We start from the raw sequence: 19,195 nt of genomic DNA, 5'->3' as shown, positions 1-19,195 counted from the left end.
TTATAAAGGGTGTTTTAATGTAAAATATGTGTTTTACTGTAAAATGTGTTTATAAAGTGTGTTTTAATGTAAAATGTGTTTTAGTGTAAAATGTGTTTGTAAAATGTGTTTTAGTGTAAAATTTGTTTCAGTGTAAAATTTGTTTCAGTGTAAAATGTGCTTATAAAGTATGTTTTAATCTAAAATTTGTGTTGAAGTGTATAATATGTTTTTAAACGTTTCGAGCGGCTCCATATCAGTGACGTTCCAGATTTGAGCGCCTGCTCACAGACGAGGCCTCTCATTGGCTGAAGCGCCAGCAGGCTGCGCTCTGATTGGCTACACAGCTGTCCGTCAGTATGACGCTAAGGTACAGTTATAAGCGGTGACCTACTAACACACATCCTGAGTGGAGCCTCCTCGGCAGGAGGCACCGGTAGTTGGAGCAGTCGCAGGAGGTTGCGGGGAGGAGGAGCAGCAGGAGGAGCGGGGAAGAGAGCGGGATCCGGTCACTGCTGGAGGACCTCGGCTGTGCTCGGTGCCTGGTCCCGGGGGGAGGGAGCGCCTCGGAGCTCCAGCTGGAGGAGAAGGTGAGTGAACCGAGCTGAGTTGAACCGGTCCGGGTGTGTTTGTTGTGTCTCCGCCCGGGTCCAGCTCGCAGCTCCCCGGAGCCATGTGGCCTGTGTCCGGGCTGCCGTCAGGCTGGAGGACGGAGCGGGTCCGGGGTGGAGCGTGGAGGCCTGCCGCCGGACCGCCGCGCCGTGCGGGACCGGCTCGGAGGACGCTGTGTACCGGTCAAACAGCTCCTGTGTCCCCCGGGAGGAGGACCGGAGCGGGAAGCTTCTGTTTGCGGCGTGTTGAAGCAGTTTTCCGGACACTTTGTGAGTGGCTCTGACCCATTGACTCAACCTGCAGACACAGAGCCTGCCACAGAACCTGAGTGAGACATCTTTCAGTCACACTGAGATGAACTGTTAAAGACACTTGACCTGGAAGTTAAGCCTCTTCATCCTCCACATGAAACACTCTCAGAACACACACTGAAAACACACACTCTCAGTAGCACAGCTCAGGAAACCAAGAATGAATGAATCTTTATTTCAAACTACAAACAAAGTCAAAGAAGAAGCGTCGAACTGAACCAGAGTTTCAGAGTCTGTGTGACCAGATGTGCCAGTCTGGGTCGACGTGTCGGAAAGGGAGGAGGAGAGACTATAAACTGATTTAATCCCTCCCCTTTGCATCTTTGTCATTACTTAAATTTCACACAATAATATTTTTCTTCACCAGAGTCGATGTCATTACACACAAATATCCACAGTTAGGATTTCTACTACAGCTCCTCCATCAGTCGGTGCATCACCATAAGCACCTGGTTGTCGTGACCAGACCCTAACCCTCCCCACAATCAACTCGTTGCAGGCGTTTTTAAACAGAGTTCAACTTGACCCTTGTTCAGTCTGGACACATAACTGGATCCATAGTTTTCCACCAGGATGGTGACGCAGACCAGAAGCATCACTTCTCTGCAGGAATCTACCAAATATCACAAAGCTCCAGTTTTCTCACCAGTTTACTCATTTTAATAAAAAAATATTGTCGTTGTGCAGCCGTCTGGATCTGCTGTGTGTTTGCTGGTGTAATCTGATGTAATCGGAGTACCATGTAATCTGTCTGTGTGGTTATTGCCGCATCGGTTGATGTTGCGTAATGTCTGGGGGCCCAGAGCCGCGGTGGGGGTATCATTGTGTAACACTGACACAATGAAGGAATCAGGGGTTGATCCCCCCCTGCTGAGGTATCAGCTCGCTCTTCATCACATGTGTCTAAATTTAGTCGTGAGGTCACAGCGAGTCGAAGCGAAACAGTGACGGACTGCAAACGTCAGCGTGTGAAGTCTGATGTCTGGAAGAAAAACACACCACCACCAGACCCCCCCCCCCCCCCACCCCCCAACGGAAACTCTCACGGGGAAAAACACTGAAGTGATTCATGATGACGCTTCAGTCTGACGGTCCGGAGCAGCAACCTGCTCCTCACTCATTAACTCTCTAATAACCACCACGTCTGGTAACTTCCTCGTTCTTTCTGTTTCGTCCAAATTAAAGATGAAAACATCCTGATGATCACAGAAGACGTCTCCAGAGAAACGTTTCTCTTTACCACCCCACCCCACCCCGCCCCCCCACCCACCCAATCACAGAGGTAACAGCCACATTACGGGCCTGTTCATGACGGGTTATGACTCCTGGAGAAACACTGAGAAATATTCTACTATGAGACACTTTAACCTGAAAAATCATGAAATATGTCCCATTGTGGTCATTTTGTCCTACTTCCCACAGATTTGTTGTAAATAAATGGAACATAACGAGGCTGATTTTGTGACTTTAAAGTGTCCGATAAAATGTGACCCTTCATGAAGTATTATGAGGGTAAACGGTGTTTCCTGTGTGAGTGACAGAATCCGTGAGGCGTTGGGTTTTCCAGACCTTCTCTACGTCTTCCTAACGCTTCACAGAGCTCCTATTCACCACGGTCACACTCTCTAGAAACATTTCAATAACGAACGTGCGTCGATTGTTTCACGGAGCAGAACACAACAACAACGGGGCCGGGAGAAAGAGCACTGTGAGCTTGATGGTCCACTGACGTCTTTGTGTTTGTTCCAAAGCTTCACTTCTCCAGAAATCCTGTTTCTAATGGCGGCTTGTGAATCCAGAACAGCTTGAATCAGACCCAGAATGAAGTGAGACCCCCAGAGAAGGTCTGGTGGTGAATGGCTGATGACTCGGTGATGAATCAGTGATTCGGGAACACGTTGCTGAGGTCAGTGTTCTGTAGCTTTAAGAGTTAATCTGAGTGTGTGAGTACAGCCAGGAAGAATGTGACAGAATAACTAAATCTGAAGAACACACATACACACACACACACACACACACACACACACAGTTTGAGTTCCTGCTGTTACCCAAGAAAAGTGAAACCGTGAATGTTTTCATCAGAATGGTTCAGGTGTTTGATTTATTTCATATCAGTTAAAGTCTTTAAAAGTTTCTAGGGTTTCCCTGACTGATGTGACCCCCCCCCCCTGTCCACCTTGTCCCTTATTTTAGTGAAACAGAACTGAATAAAATTCAGTGAAGACAAATTGAAGAATGTAAAAAGCTTTGCAGGGATAAAACCTCCCGCAAGCATATTTCAGTTGTTTTGTCTTTAAGTCTGAATAAATTATTTCCCTAACATAGATCTTGTCTTTGGAGCAGTCCCAAAGCGCTTTACATCGTTACCACATTCACACGTTCACACACACAATCACGCACCAATGGAGGCAGCGGCCAGGCAGGGTGCCCAATCCCTCCAAGGAGCAATATGGGGTTTAGTGTCTTGCTCAAGGACAATTCCACATGTGGAAAATCGAACCTGTAACCTTCCGATTGTGAGACGGCCGCTCCACCAACTGAGTCACAGCTGCCCGTCACATGGCGTGTTCAAATTCTCCTGTTTGGTCTCGTCCGCAGTTCTCTTCAGGGAAAAACTGTTTTGTTTGGGCAACGAGAACACGCCCACAAACTCTGAACCTGCGCTAAAAAGATCTCTGGTCCCTTAGAAAGCCTTGGATCTCTGTTCGTTTACAAACGATCTTTCTCGTGGGCGGGACGAGAGGGCGTGGTGTAATGAAGCAATCCATTCTGGGTAGTAAAACTAACAATGCTAACTTTCCAAATCAGACGAATTAGATGCAAAAAGAACCAGTTGGAAAATATCTTGCAGGTAGAGTAGTGAGAAAGGCGCTTATTGATATCTGGTCTTAAGACTATCGCTGTTGTTTGTGGCTACCCATTACCCACGAGCTAACTAGCCTTGCCACCAAGGGCTAAAACGATTTTGGTCCGGACCAATCAAAGAGCCGTGTTTCTACTGTACTTTCTCTCTGGTCACTGTTTCAGGAGACAGCGCCCCCAAACAGCAGCTGATGTAATTGCGTGACATTTTCCAGGCGGTTTGATCCGGTCTCAAAAGTGAACGTGAACGCCACTAAACCAAAAGAAGGTGTGAAAGTTCTCGGCTCCCCTCCTTCCCAAGTGAACCGAGTCCCGGACTATCCGAATGTGAAAGGCCTCAGAATCTGTGATAAACTGTCCAAAATGTCTAAAACGACTCACACTCAAACAAAAAGCTCCATTTGATGAAAAATCTCCACAAACTTCAGCCTATCAACCTTTCAGTAAGTGATATTTCAGCACTGACTCTTTCTGTCTTTACCTCCTCAGACTTCGTCCCCAGCCGTCGATTTTCACAGCAATGAGCATCTAGACCGGCGAGCCCCGTGAGGGCGGCGGACAAACGGACAAGATGCAGTCCATCAAGCAGGAGCTGGACTCCAGCGAGTCCTACAGCGGAGACGACGCCCTGATGCTGGCAGTGGCCCTGGGGGGCGGCAGCAGAGACCTTCTGGGACGCCAGGCTCCCCCGCTGCCCTACAAGGCTAAAAGCAGCTGTCGCAGGAAGAGGGAGTTCATCCCGGAGGAGAAGAAAGACACGGTTTACTGGGAGAGACGTCGTAAAAACAATGAGGCGGCCAAACGCTCGCGAGAGAAGCGACGCATCAACGACATGGTGCTGGAGAACAAGCTGCTGGCGCTGGGGGAGGAGAACGCAGCCCTGAAGGCCGAGCTGCTCTCCTTGAAGCTCAAGTTCGGCCTGGTGACCTCAGCAGTTTATGCTCAGGAGGTCCAGAAGCTCTCTAGCCCCTCCCCCGTCAGCCTGTACCCGGACCTGGTTCCCTCCGGCGGAAGAGAGGGGGTGGAGCCTCTGCACATATCTGTCATCAAGCATTCACCTCACATGCCTGCGGCATACGCTGCAGCTCAGGGAAGCTTCGCCACCTGCAGGTCAGCTGAGGTCAAGCAGGAGCCTGCAGACGGGCGGCGGAGCCCCTGCGACTTGTACCAGCACTGCGGGGCCGGCGCCCTGACCGCCGCCTTCTCTCAGCCTGCTGCCTTCATCACCCGCTCATCCAGCAACTCGCCCCGCAGCTCCGACGACGGGGCGCTCGGCAAGTCATCAGACGGCGAGGATGAGCAGCAGGTCCCTAAAGGCCTGACCCCGTCTGCCGCCGACCCCCGAAGCGTCATCGTCTCCACACACAAAGTTCCGGACGCCACCGCTGCCGCTCTGCCCCACAAACTGCGTCTCAAGTCCAGAACCGTCCAGATCAAAGTGGAGGCCGTTGACCCCGAGTACGAGTCCGCAGCAAAGGTCACTGTTCCTGACGGAGGTGGGTGCCAAGCCACTTGGGACTCCTCGAGCTGCATGCCGACCCCACCCTGCCCCCCGTCACTCCAGACCCCACCCTGCCCCCTGTCGCTGCAGGTCAGCAGCATGCAGGACTGGAGCAGAAGTTCCAGCCCGGCCTCACACACACACGAAGCAGCTTCCTCTGGACACACACACTGAGGGCTTCGTCTGCTTCACAGTACCGCTGACCACCAGGGGTCCAGTGTGTGTGTGCGTGCGTGTGCGTGTGCGTGTGTCCGTCAGTCTCGGTTTGGAGGCGTTTCACCCTCATGTAGATTCATGTTGATTCACTCGCACACGGTTATTCAGTTTGTTCAATCTGGTGAAGTAGTTTAATATTTGGAAGCTTTGAACAGGAAGATCCAGGAGAGACAAGAGAGACTTGACCTGCAGCTGCTTCTTTCTGCTTTATATTTTCTTGAAAGTGAAAATGCATCACGGGATTCTAGGTCGTAATTTCTATTTGAAATCTTTATTTCAAGCATCAGTGCAGCTTCAGCTTGTATGTTTACACTGAATTCACCCTTGCAGTGATGCTGCTCTATGATCAATAACACAGGCAGAGTTACATCCTCTGATCCAGCAGAATAAATCCAGAAAGTTCCAGTGAGAGTTTCCTCTAATCCAGCAGAGAATAATATAATCCGGGCCAGTTGTTTGACACCCTGCTGTGAATAAGGACTGATGCTGCTGCATCGGATCCATTCCTCCAAGTTCAGCAGATGAAAACCGAAGCATGAAGCGGAACCATGAATCGGTGTCTTACAGACCTGGATCAGAACCTTGTTCTGAGTCCCTGCTGCTGCTGTGATGGTTCTACCTGTCAGGACTCCCCTGGCTCACTGGTCCAGGATCAGGGTCCAGGCTCCAGTCAGGATTTGTCCAACAGCTTCATCTTCCCTTTAAATGAAGTTGTTTGGTGATTGGATGGAGGTGAGTCCTCACAGTCACAGAACGCGTTTGTTTCATTCTGAGAAAAGTTCTTTCAATCTGCTGGTTTTGTTGCACTGGAGGATTGAATCTGCAGCCCAGTGGGTTCAGCTCAGGACCGGTTCCTGCAGGTCCACACTACTGATTGTAATGTTCTGAATTGATGAACATGAACTGATGAACCAGTGAGCAGTGCTTCAACGAGTTCCAGTGTTGTTGAGTTGATCATTAAATAAAACAGGAGCTTTCTGCTGAGGAGGTCCAAGGGTTCATGCTTCTGCTGCTTCACTGGTTTCGCTTGCTTCCTTTTGACCTTTATTTTGGTAGTTTGTAGACGACTGAAACCTTCCAGGCTGCTGGTAAAGTGAGGCCACGTTACTCAGCGAAACGTCCTGCCAGGGTTCAACTCCTGGACCCTGGATGATCCCTGTGACACGCCCAGAAGGCGGTGCCACGGTGCTCAGCAGCTGGATTATTAATCTGTTATTATTATGGATTATTAATCTGTTCATCCAGACGAGACGCCAGCTCATACTGGGACGAGAGTTTATTATAACCAATGTGCTTGTTGAGACAGACTAACCAGAAATTGCGATGCTGCTGATGATGATGATGATGATGATGATGAGTCCTTTGCCAGCAGCCTCAGCACTTCTTGTAGTGTTGAGTTTTTTTGTTTACAATAAATGTCCTGTAACTGACCGACGTCTACGAGTTTTTATGATTCAAATCAAACTGTTGGCCTGAAACGGTGAAACACGGTGAAAATCTGAAACACACACACACACACACACACACACACACACACAATAAATCCATCTCTATCATCTATTTCTCTCCTCTATCCCTGAACCCTCAACCAGAACATCACAAAGTCTGAGTCTGGTTCTGCGAGTTTCTTCTTGGTTTTTCTTTCCTGTCTCCTCGAGTGGTTCATGTTAAATTATTGTTTTTTGTCTTCGTGTAACCGTTGGATTTGAAGCTATACAAATAAAATCTAATTACATATTTCTACAAGTCTACTTCTATATACGTACATATCTAGTATAACTGTCTAGTGCATATCCCTCTATATTACGTCTATACTTATATACTTTATGTATTTATGGGTCTTTTTCTATAGCGTGCCTCTACCGCTGTAGTGCTACAGCCTACTAATTAGCATTTCATCTACCAGTTTACCGGTTAAGTCTAGAATCTACCTCTTTAGCTCTACAGTCTACTGGTTATCATAGACATATTAAAGAGTAGACGCCTCATCGACTGCTGCCGCCTACTAGAGCGGTGTGTTTACAGGGCGGCCATCTTGGACCGGTGGCGATCGCTCCGGCAGCGCGTTACATCTATAGAGGAATGATGCACTTACACTATTAAAGTTGTCATAAATCACGTAATTCTCAAACAATTTTCACAGAGTTTGTTTACAACAAGAGTCAGACATGATATATATATATATAGAGAGAGAGAGAGAGAGAGAGAGAGAGAGAACAAAAGAAACGCTCAGATGTGATCAGGTTTTTATTTGACATGGCTATACATTGCATTTGATAATTATTATTGTATAATTTTACTACTGCAGTATTATTGTTATTGCTGTTCTAATAATTATTATATTCTCATATTATTTTATTTTATATTTACTGGTATTCTCATTGTACTATTATTATTGCTATATTATTATATTATATAACCTTATTATAATTATCTAATGTGGTTTATTATTATTATAGTGTTTTCTTATTGTATTATAGTTCTTGGATTCTTATATTATTATTGATATTATTATTATAACCATTACTACGGCTGACTATAGCCAGTAACCTATTTGCCCACGATAACAGTATTATCACAATACAGCGATTCTGCTCGGTATATTGCTGGAAATTTCATCCACGATACTTTACGATATCTGTCTCGCTGAAGAAATTTAGAATTAATTGGCTGCACCTATTTCACATGAATTACAAAACACTGTCAATCAATTTCACATGAATGACGGCCCAGCAAAACAAAGTGTGTACTGCACATTAACACGCTTTAAACAAAGTGTGTACTGCACATTAACACACATTAAACAAAGTTTATACTGCACATTAATGCACACAAAGTGTATTCTGCACATTAACACACACTAAACAAAGTAGCTACGTGTATGACGTTTTCCAAAAAATCAAACAGTTTGGAAATCGGTTTAAAATTCAACTTAGAGATTGAGGAGTACCACTTTCCATCGTAGATACAGGTACTTCTCAAAAAATTAGCATATTGTGATAAAGTTCATTATTTTCCATAATGTAATGATAAAAATTAGACTTTCATATATTTTAGATTCATTAAACACAACTGAAGTAGTTCAAGCCTTTTATTTATTTAATATAGATGATTTTGGCAAAAAAGTAAAGAAAAACCAAAAATCCCCATCTCAAAAAATTAGCATATTTCATCTGACCAATAAAAGAAAAGTGTTTTTAATACAAAAAAAAGTCAACCTTCAAATAATTATGTTCAGTTATGTATTCAATACTTGGTCGGGAATCCTTTTGCAGAAATGACTGCTTCAATGCGGCGTGGCATGGAGTCAATCAGCCGGTGGCACTGCTCAGGTGTTCTGGAGGCCCAGGATGCTTTGATAGCGGCCTTGAGCTCATCCACAGTGTTGGGTCTGGTGTCTCTCAACTTCCTCTTCACAATATCCCACATATTCTCAATGGGGTTCAGGTCAGGAGAGTTGGCGGGCCAATCGAGCACAGTAATACTATGGTCAGTAAACCATTTGCCAGTGGTTTTGGCACTGTGAGCAGGTGCCAGGTCATGCTGAAAAAGGAAATCTTCATCTCCATAAAGCTTTTCAGCAGATGGAAGCATGAAGTGCTCCAAAATCTCCTGATAGCTCGCTGCATTGACCCTGCCCTTGATAAAACAAAGTGGACCAACACCAGCAGCTGACATGGCACCCCAGACCATCACTGACTGTGGGTACTTGACACTGGACTTCAGGCATTTTGGCATGTCCTTCTCCCCAGTCTTCCTCCAGACTCTGGAACCTTTATTTCTGAATGACATGCAAAATGTGCTTTCATCCGAAAAAAGTACTTTGGACCACTGAGCAACAGTCCAGTGCTGCTTCTCTGTAGCCCAGGTCAGGCGCTTCTGCCACTGTTTCTTGTTCAAAAGTGGCTTGACCTGGGGAATGCGGCACCTGTAGCCCAATTCCTGCACACGCCTGTGCACGGTGGCTCTGGATGTTTCCACTCCAGACTCAGTCCACTGCTTCCGCAGGTCCCCCAAGGTCTGGAATCGGTCCTTCTCCACAATCTTCCTCAGGGTCCGGTCACCTCTACTGGTTGTGCAGCGTTTTCTGCCACACTTTTCTCTTCCCACAGACTTCCCACTGAGGTGCCTTGATACAGCACTCTGGGAACAGCCTATTCGCTCAGAAATTTCTTTTTGTGTCTTACCCTCTTGCTTGAGGGTGTCAATGATGGCCTTCTGGACAGCAGTCAGGTCGGCAGTCTTACCCATGATTGCGGTTTTGAGTAATGAAACAGCTGGGAGGTTTTAAAAGCCTCAGGAATCTTTTGCAGGTGTTTAGAGTTAATTCGTTGATTCAAGGGTGGGTGTGGTGCTCCAGATGATTAGGTTAATATCTCATTTAGAGTACCTTTTCATGATATTCAAATTTTTTGAGATGGGGATTTTTTGCCAAAATCATCTATATTAAATCAATAAAAGGCTTGAACTACTTCAGTTGTGTGTAATGAATCTAAAATATATGAAAGTCTAATTTTTATCATTACATTATGGAAAATAATGAACTTTATCACAATATGCAACTTTTTTGAGAAGTACCTGTATTCATTCACCCCTGCCGCCACCACCACCGGTCCAAGATGGCGGCGCTATTGACGTGTCCCACCCCAGTAAATTAGGCGTCTAATCTTTATTATGTCTATGCTGGCTATGTCTGGAATCTACCTCTTTAGTTCTACAGTCTACTGGTTATGTCTGGAATCTACCTCTTTAATTCTACAGTCTACTGGTTATGTTTTCAATCTACCTCTTTAGTTCTACAGTCTACTGGTTATGTTTTCAATCTACCTCTTTAATTCTACAGTCTACTGGTTATGTTTTCAATCTACCTCTTTAGTTCTACAGTCTACTGGTTATGTCTTGAATCCTCGTCTTTAGTTCTACAGTCTACTGGTTATGTTTTCAATCTAACTCTTTAGTTCTACCATCTACTGGTTATGTCTTGAATCTACCTCTTTAGTTCTACAGTCTACTGGTTATGTCTGAAATCTCCCTCTTTAGCTCTACAGTCTACTGGTTATGTCTGTTTGCCTCTAGCTGGATGCAGAGTCACGTGACGGGTCGGAGTTGAAAGTCACGCAGTGCGGCTGCTCTGCATCATGGCGGCGCAGTTGGGACGCAGAGTCCTGTGGACGTCACTCCGCCTGCCGGTGCCGGGTCGGACGGCGGGCAGCTTCTCCGCCTGGGACCGGGCCGCGGCGCCGCAGTGCTCCCGCCTCAGCGTCGTCACACGGCACTACAGCTCCGAGCACAAGGAGGACCTGCGGGTCCGTTATCTGGACGGAGATGACTCCGGTAAGTCCGGAGCTCCGAGCACCGCGCTAACCCCGCTGGACGGACCGAACCGAGCTGACCTCTGCCTCGGTCCGGCGGCTCTCCGGGTCACGGCTCCGTAACGGAGCCCCGCCCACTCTACCTTCCTGGCGACGTAATGACGTCACCAGGTCAAGCGCTGCAGGTGCACTCCAAACAAAAGTCACTTTATTGCTGCAAAACAACTGACAGCTTTTAGAGGTTTTTATTATGTTTTAGAATTAATAAAGGAATAAAGTTTGTTTATAACCTGGAGCTCGAGTTCATCACAAAGCTCCACATACAGTCATCGGAAGTAAAGACTTTACACTTACAAAACCACGTTCAAGGTTAATACGATCAACTCCTTAAGAATAACACATAGAAATCTAAAGCATGATCTTTCCTGTGGCCAGCAGGTGGTGCTATGCCTGTGAATGGATTGTGGCATACACCTTTGATCGGAGGAGGTTTTGATGTCAAGATTTAGGCCCATTGCAGCATGTCGGGCAGAGTTACACGTCACTTCCTGTTTCATGGCGAACCATCAGATTTTCGGCAGGCTGCCACAGGCCTCCTGTTTAGTTCAGAGTCTGTCCGGGTGTCAGGGACAATGTTGTGTGGCTCAACGCACAAGTTTCTTGGACGTTCTGGAAACAAACGGTTTTAAAGTAGTACTAGGTGGTAAAAATGTGAAAACAATATAGGGGGCGCTGTAGAGCCATTTTGCCAGACACATGCTCAATGACCATAGAGTTTTAAACGGTTTGCCACTTTTCAGGAAGGTCTGAGCTCGCTTAGGTCGTCGGACATGCAGAAGTTTGCGCAGCAGCCACTGATGAACACGACAGGACAATTTCCTAGTAAAATGAAAACTGCTAAAGTTACTGCATCGTACGAGAACAATAGACAGACTTCACAAACTACAGTCCGGTATCTCTTCTCCCACGATCCTCCAAAGTCCTAGAAAAACTCTTCAATGACCGACGAGACACATTCATAGAAAAATGAACTTTCATACCCGGCAGTCTGATTCAGAACGGACCGGTCTGATTCATAACGGACCGGTCTGATTCAGAACGGACCGGTCTGATTCATAACGGACCGGTCTGATTCAGAACGGACCGGTCTGATTCAGAACGGACCGGTCGACGACACGACCGTTAACTGAACTTGTTGACGAGCGCCGTGGCTCGTTGGTAGAGCGGTCGTCTCCCAATCGTAAGGTTGCAGGTTCAGTTCCCTGTGAATCCAGTGTGGGAGGAAGTGGTTGGAGGGGCCGATGGTGCAGCTCTCCTCCGTCAGCCTGCCCCCAGAGCAGCTGTGGCTACATACGTAGTTTAACCACCATCCAGTATGGCGGGAATGAATAACGCAATGTAAAGCACCTTTGAGTGTCAAGAAAAGCGCTTTATAAAACCCGTGTATTATTATATACCTGTATATAGGTATATTATACTGCATATTATATACCCGCATATAAACATACATGCACAGTCATAGTTAAAACCTAAATGTAAAGTAGATGTAAAATAATGTAAAACACTAAATGCTAGTGCTCATCAGTAAAGGTACAACGTGAACGCCAACGGCTGCAGGGAGGCTCTGTTGCTGTCCATCACTTCCACTGATCCCCAGTCAGTGACGCTGCCGGGATCCAGATGTTGTCAGCTGGGACACGCTGGAGGACTCTGAGCTTTCAGGTTAACTCGGGGCAGTTTGTTGCTTGGCGGTGATCAATAAAGTCTCTCTGCTGCTGTTTCTGAATAATCATTTCCGTGTCTCCTCTGTTTCAGGGATCGTTGTTGTCGGGATCAATCGGCCAAAAGCCAAAAATGCCATCAGCAAAAATCTTGTTAAACTGGTACGTGTTGTTGTTGTTGTTGTTTTCTTGTTGTGGTGCTCAGTATTGTGCTGGACTTCCTGTCTGGCTTGGGGGCCGACTGATGGACGTCTGGGGAGACGCTTCAGCCTTGAAGGAAGCGGATTTATTTACACGGGCGGCTCCACTGTCGGGGGACGATGCGTTCTGACCGCTGCTCTGGAATTGTCTCCGCGTTTCAGATGTTGGAGGCCGTGGAGGACATCAAGACGAACAACCGAGTGCGCAGCGTCATCGTCTGCAGCTTGGTCCCCGGGATCTTCTGTGCAGGTACGCTGCAGGACCTCGGTGTGGTTGCGGACGACAGGCTGGGCTTCGTGGCCTCACAGTGTCTGTTCCTGCAGGCGCCGACCTGAAGGAACGGGCCAAGATGCATCCTAGTGAGGTGGGACCGTTTGTGTCCAAGGCCAGAGCCCTGATCACCGAGCTGGGTGAGTCGGAGTCCAGCCTCCACCCTCCACCCTCCACCCTCCACCGCGCTGATTCCCCGAAGTGTGTGCGTGTACTCCGTCAGCTGGCTGTGTGTACTCCGTTAGGCCCGTCGCGATCATCAATAAATCAATTAATTGCAGGATAATTAAAAGTGAGCTTGATCAGTTTGCCAGGCTGGATAATGTTTAATTTACCAAAGACGTCACTGTGAGCGGCTCATTCTGGTGTTAGTGAACGGCTCTCTCAGTTTATTGTTGTTTTAGAGAGTTGCCAGATTTCTGAGCCTTCCAGTGAAAAGTAAGGCTCACTGTAAACGGGCCTGAACATGTCGGGGGGAAAACAGCCAATCTGGCAACAGCAGCCACCAGAGTGGCTCCGCCGCATACGTCATCAAAATGTGAAGCATCATGACAAAAACAAGTAGAAGACAGCAGCTCTACCTCAGACTCTGTCTCCACCATTAATACTTCATCTTCCTATGGTTACCGTACTTTCTGGACGACAAGCAGCTACTTTTTTTTTTTTTACATGCTTCGAACGACTCGACGAGGACGACTCGGCTTTTTAAGGGTTAACAAGCTTCATGCTGCTGATACTGGGTGATGCGTTCAGGTGCATCATGTACCTCCAAAGCTCGCCGCAACATATTGAAAAAAAAAAGAATTATAAACTAGATAATTTTTGGAACTATGAATGTAGAACTATTAACTGAACTAGTTCATATTAAAATTTGTGAACTGAACTTTGAACTGGTTCATGTAGAAACTGAACTTTCCCAACACTGCCTGTCAATCACTCTAGTGGGGGGGGGGGCACCTGGCACACCTGAGAGCAGCATGAGAGCCCAGTGAGGAGGGGAGGGGGAGAGATGAGGTTGTTTTGATTCTTTATTTTGGATATTTACAATCTCTTTTTTCAATATACAATTCCAATTTTAAATATTCTTAAGAAATAAAAGTAAATTTTTCTTTAAAAGGGTATACTTGCATTATTATACCATTATTAATATATTAGTGGAAAAATGGTATCAAAACGGCAATATTATCGTTTATCGGCATAATTTCTGGGACAATTTATCGTCCAGCAAAATTTGTTATCGTGACAGGCCTGTACTCCGTCAGCTGGCAGTGTGTGTATGTACTGCTCCATCAGGTGTGTCTGTGTGGGGGGTGTGTGTGGGGGTACTCCGTCAGCTGGTCGTGTATGTGTACTCCGTCGGCTTGGGGTGTGGGTGTGTACTCCGTTAGCTGGCTGTGTGTGTGTGTGTGTGTGTGTGTGTGTGTGTGTGTGTGTGTGTGTGTGTGTGTGTGTGTGTGTGTGTGTGTGTGTGTGTGTGTGTGTGTGTGTGTGTGTGTGTGTGTGTGTGTGTGTGTGTACACTCCGTCAGCTGGGTGTGTGTTGACCTCCTGACCTGCGTTCACAGGGAACCTGCCGGTTCCGACCATCGCCGCCATCGATGGCGCAGCGTTGGGTGGAGGTCTGGAGATGGCCCTGGCCTGTGACATCAGAGTTTCCTGTGAGTCTTTTTAAAAGTTTATGAAGAAACAAAAGGTCAAAGAAACGATTGTAATAAAGCCCCAGTTTAGGAACAGTTTGACTCCTCTGAAAGGAAATAAAGTATTTCTTTCTCTATTTCAGCCAAAACTGCGACGATGGGACTGGTGGAGGCTCGACTGGCCATCATCCCTGGAGCAGGTCAGTAGACCAGGAGACCACTAGACCAGGAGACGACTAGACCAGGAGACCACTAGACCAGGAGACGACTTGACCAGGAGACCACTAGACCAGGAGACCACTAGGCCTGAAGACCACTAGGCCTGGAGACCACTAGACCAGGAGACGACTTGACCAGGAGACGACTTGACCAGGAGACCACTTGACCTGAAGACCGCTAGACCAGGAGACCGCTAGACCAAGAGACCACTAGACCAGGAGACCACTAGACCAGGAGACGACTTGACCTGAAGACCGCTAGACCAGGAGACCGCTAGACCAGGAGACAACTAGGCCTGGAGACCACTAGACCAGTATATTTGAAGACCACTAGACTTGGAGACCACTAGACTTGGAGACCACTAGACCTGGAGACCACTAGACCAGTAGACTTGGAGACCACTAGACTTGGAGACCACTAGACCAGTATATTTGAAGACCACTAGACCTGGAGACCACTAGACCTGGAGACCACTAGACCTGGAGACCAGTAGACCTGGAGACCACTAGACCACTAGACCTGGAGACCACTAGACCAGGAGACCAGTGGACCCGTAGATCCGGGTCCAGGTTAAATCCAGGTTTGTCGACGCTTCATGTAAAATGACCAGAGACGATATTTGTCAATAAGAATCATGTTAATTTCTGATGTTGAGGTTTTTAACTGCTGCTGAAGAAACATGAGGATCAATGAAAACATGATCAATGTTCTGATCAGCTTCAAGTTTCATTCTAAGTTTGTAAAAGTGTGTGAAGCTGCTGTCAGGTCGTGGTGTCCCTCGGGGCTGGGTTCAGGTACCGGGGCAGATCCTGTGGTTATTTGCCCCCGCAGGTGGCACCCAGCGCCTCCCGAGGGTGATCAGCGTCTCCCTGGCGAAGGAGCTGATCTTCGCGGCCCGGGTGGTTGACGGGACGGAGGCGTGTCGCCTGGGCCTGGTCAGTCACTCTGTGGAGCAGAACGACAGTGGAGACGCCGCCTACCTGCGAGCTCTGGAACTGGCCCGGGAGATCAACCCTCAGGTAACCACACCTGCACAGTGAAACGCCGTCGTCGGGGCGGCTGCAGAACGCCGCCGCCGCTGGGCCGGCTGCAGAACGCCGCCATCAGAAGGCCTTCGGCGGCTGATGGTTGTTGTTTGGCTCCACAGGGCCCCATCGCGATCCGGATGGCTAAACTGGCCATTAACCAGGGAATAGAGGCGAGTCTCTGCTCCACAACTTGAACAATCCGCTCTGCTGTGTCTGATTCTCAGCTCACAGCTTGAAGGTCAGAATGTCCTCAGTGTGACGTCTCTCGCTCTCTTTTGCAGGTGGATCTATCTACCGGTCTGGCCATAGAAGAGGCGTGCTACGCCCAGGTGAGCTCCACCTCTGCTGCTCAGACCTTCTAAAAACATCCTTCAGCAGGCCGAGCTTCGTGGTCACAGGCGTCGGCGGTTTCACCCGCCAGGACTTCAGTCACACATATTAACTACAACCGGAATTTCACAGCAATAATGAAGGAGCAACCAAGTGAACAATGTTATGATTCTACAGCATTAACATGTAAATAAACTAAATTAGGATCAGGTCACATGAGGATCAGGTCACATTAGGATCAGGTCACATTAGGATCAGGTCACATTAGGATCAGGTCGCATTAGGATCAGGTCGCATTAGAATCAGATCACATTAGGATCAGATCACATTAGGATCAGATCACATTAGGATCAGATCACATTAGGATCAGGTCGCATTAGGATCAGGTCGCATTAGGATCAGGTCGCATTAAGATCAGGTCACATTAGGATCAGGTCACATTAAGATCAGGTCACATTAGGATCAGGTCACATTAGGATCAGGTCGCATTAAGATCAGGTCGCATTACGATCAGGTCACATTAGGATCAGATCACATTAGGATCAGATCACATTAGGATCAGGTCACATTAGGATCAGGTCACATTAGGATCAGGTCACATTAGGAGCAGGTCACATTAGGATCAGATCACGTTAGGATCAGGTCACATTAGGATCAGGTCACATTAGGATCAGATCACATTAGGATCAGGTCGCATTAGGATCAGGTCGCATTAAGATCAGGTCACATTAGGATCAGGTCACATTAAGATCAGGTCACATTAGGATCAGGTCACATTAGGATCAGGTCACATTAGGAGCAGGTCACATTAGGAGCAGGTCACATTAGGAGCAGGTCACGTTAGGATCAGATCACGTTAGGATCAGGTCACATTAGGATCAGGTCACATTAGGAGCAGGTCACATTAGGAGCAGGTCACGTTAGGATCAGATCACGTTAGGATCAGGTCACATTAGGATCAGGTCACATTAGGATCATGTCGCATTAGGATCAGGTCACATTAGGATCATGTCGCATTAGGATCAGGTCACATGTCTAAAAGTCTTTGTTCTTCAGAGATTTTGGTCAGAATCACTTGATGCCGGACTGATTCAGGACGGGGGGGGGGGGGGGGGGGGGTAAAGTTTCTTGCTGTCATTGAGAGTAAAGTTTCATTAACATCAAATCGTATCAAAACTAAACGTTCTGCTAAAATCTCACCAATAGGAGATGAGCGTGTCTCAGGACAGGGATCAGCGATTGGCTGAGGAGGAATGAATTTGGGCCAATGAGAATGCCTGATTGGTTTCACCCTCAGTCAGATTACCAGCAGTTTGGACTGGACTGATGTTGGAAAATAATTAAAAAAATTTTTTTAAAACATTTGACACTGACGAATCAAAGAGCTTTACAGCTCAAATGTTTCTGATAAATTGTTCATTGATAAACTTTATTCTGGACTCCACGTCTGTAGCTTAAATCAAAAATACATGAACAAGGAAATTCTTTGTTTATACATATTTTTGAAATTTAAGAAAATAAACCCAAATTTATTAATCTTATTCATCTTATTCATTCGATATGATTTGCATCACATGAATGCAATATGATGTAATCCATTACTTACTATAACTAACCTGAATTATTATTATTAACCAAATTTGAATCATCAATCTAGAAAATTCTAAATAATCTAGCATAATGTGCAGCTTGTATTGTTACAGAACCCCCTCCGCACAGCTACCCCCCCCCCCCCCCACCCCCCATAGAAATATGATAATAGATACAGTAGATAATGTGTGTGTGTGTGTGTGTGTGTGTGTGTGTGTGTGTGTGTGTGTGTGTGTGTGTCAGGTGATTCCCACCAAGGACCGTCTGGAGGGTTTGGCTGCGTTCAGGGAGAAGCGGCGTCCGCACTACAAAGGCGAGTGACGAGCTCCGCCTCCTGCTCCGCCTCCTCCTCCTCCAGCGGGAGTGAAACTGCTCCATCAACCCATCAACCCGAGGGGCGTCGGTATGACGGCGGCTGGAGCGCCGCCGCCCCAGACTACTATCCGTTACCCGAGAAACCAAGCAACTAACCGAGTCCCCGGCCGCGGCGGGTGGAGAACCGCTGGAGGCGATCGGCCTGGGGAGGATCAATCACGAGCTTCATCATCTCACTGGGGTCTGCATGAAGTCACCCCCCCCCCCCACATTCTGATTCTCATTCAGATTAAAATCTCTTCACCAGGATCCGTCGCTTCCAAACTGATTACCTGTGATTATTCTGCTGAGATTAACCTGAACTGTCGCCGCGCTGAATTCTGCCGCTGGAGGTCGAACTCCTCCTGTGGGACGTCGCTGTGACCTTTCACCTCTGATCTCGGAGCAGTGTTTTACCGGGTTTAATCTGCGTGTAGCTTTAGTGCAAAACTACAGTGAAGCCAGATTGGGATTGAATGTCTTCCAGATTATTCTCTGCAGATGTAATGGATGATGGAGACCAGGAAGTAATCCTTACTTTGTTAGGAGGCATATCATTCACTCCTTCATCAAGCCAAATAAAGATTTCCCACTAATGATTCTTGTCTCGGTTTCCTGATATCGAACTTTTATCAACACCAGAAGACTAATCCACGAGGAGTAAAGAGTTTTCTGAGGTTCTGAAAGCCGCAGATTAAATCTATTATAACCGTTCAACAGAACTTCTCTGTTCACACTGTGACTCATGATGTTGATGTGCCCGTTACTCGCCCAGGTGGAACTCCACACCGGCTGAGCAGCAGCACATCTGGAATCACTGCAGCTTGTAGGGGTGTGATCGATCAACCGATCGATCGATCAATCAATCAATCGATCAAACTATCAAACTAAAGAGCCAGTCTGGGGATAAAACATGTTTCACACCCAATCAGATTATTTGGAATTATTGATCACATTGATGGTCCAGTTCACTCGTCCTGTTTTTACACTTGAAGTCATGAAATAATCTCAATGTTTCTTCTCTTCGGATCAATAAAAACTGACTTCCACCCA

General features: G+C 47.0%; 1 protein-coding gene across 3 annotated transcripts; it reads left to right on the top strand.

Moving 5' to 3' along the window:
• The first annotated feature begins 377 nt into the window (after positions 1-377).
• Positions 378-19,195, top strand: LOC308117933 (methylglutaconyl-CoA hydratase, mitochondrial-like). Of its 3 annotated transcripts, XM_080477055.1 has the most exons (11): positions 456-569; positions 10,558-10,815; positions 12,609-12,676; positions 12,877-12,964; positions 13,039-13,125; positions 14,550-14,642; positions 14,765-14,821; positions 15,672-15,859; positions 15,988-16,038; positions 16,150-16,197; positions 18,032-19,195. In XM_080477055.1, the coding sequence occupies exons 2-11, from the start codon at positions 10,620-10,622 to the stop codon at positions 18,107-18,109; spliced, it is 954 nt and encodes a 317-aa protein (XP_080333181.1). In that variant the 5' UTR covers positions 456-569; positions 10,558-10,619; the 3' UTR covers positions 18,110-19,195. The 3 variants fall into 3 exon arrangements, with proteins under 3 accessions (XP_080333179.1, XP_080333180.1, XP_080333181.1); XM_080477053.1 differs by lacking the exons at positions 10,558-10,815; positions 12,609-12,676; positions 12,877-12,964; ... (5 more) ...; positions 16,150-16,197; positions 18,032-19,195 and adding exons at positions 2,654-2,808; positions 4,254-6,906 and having other exon boundaries at positions 378-569; XM_080477054.1 differs by lacking the exons at positions 10,558-10,815; positions 12,609-12,676; positions 12,877-12,964; ... (5 more) ...; positions 16,150-16,197; positions 18,032-19,195 and adding an exon at positions 4,254-6,912 and having other exon boundaries at positions 415-569.

The sequence above is a fragment of the Lipophrys pholis genome (assembly GCF_963383615.2).
Source record: "Lipophrys pholis genome assembly, chromosome: 12".
In the NCBI taxonomy this organism is placed as follows: Eukaryota; Metazoa; Chordata; class Actinopteri; order Blenniiformes; family Blenniidae; genus Lipophrys; species Lipophrys pholis.
This window is presented reverse-complemented; position numbering and strand designations above follow the sequence as displayed.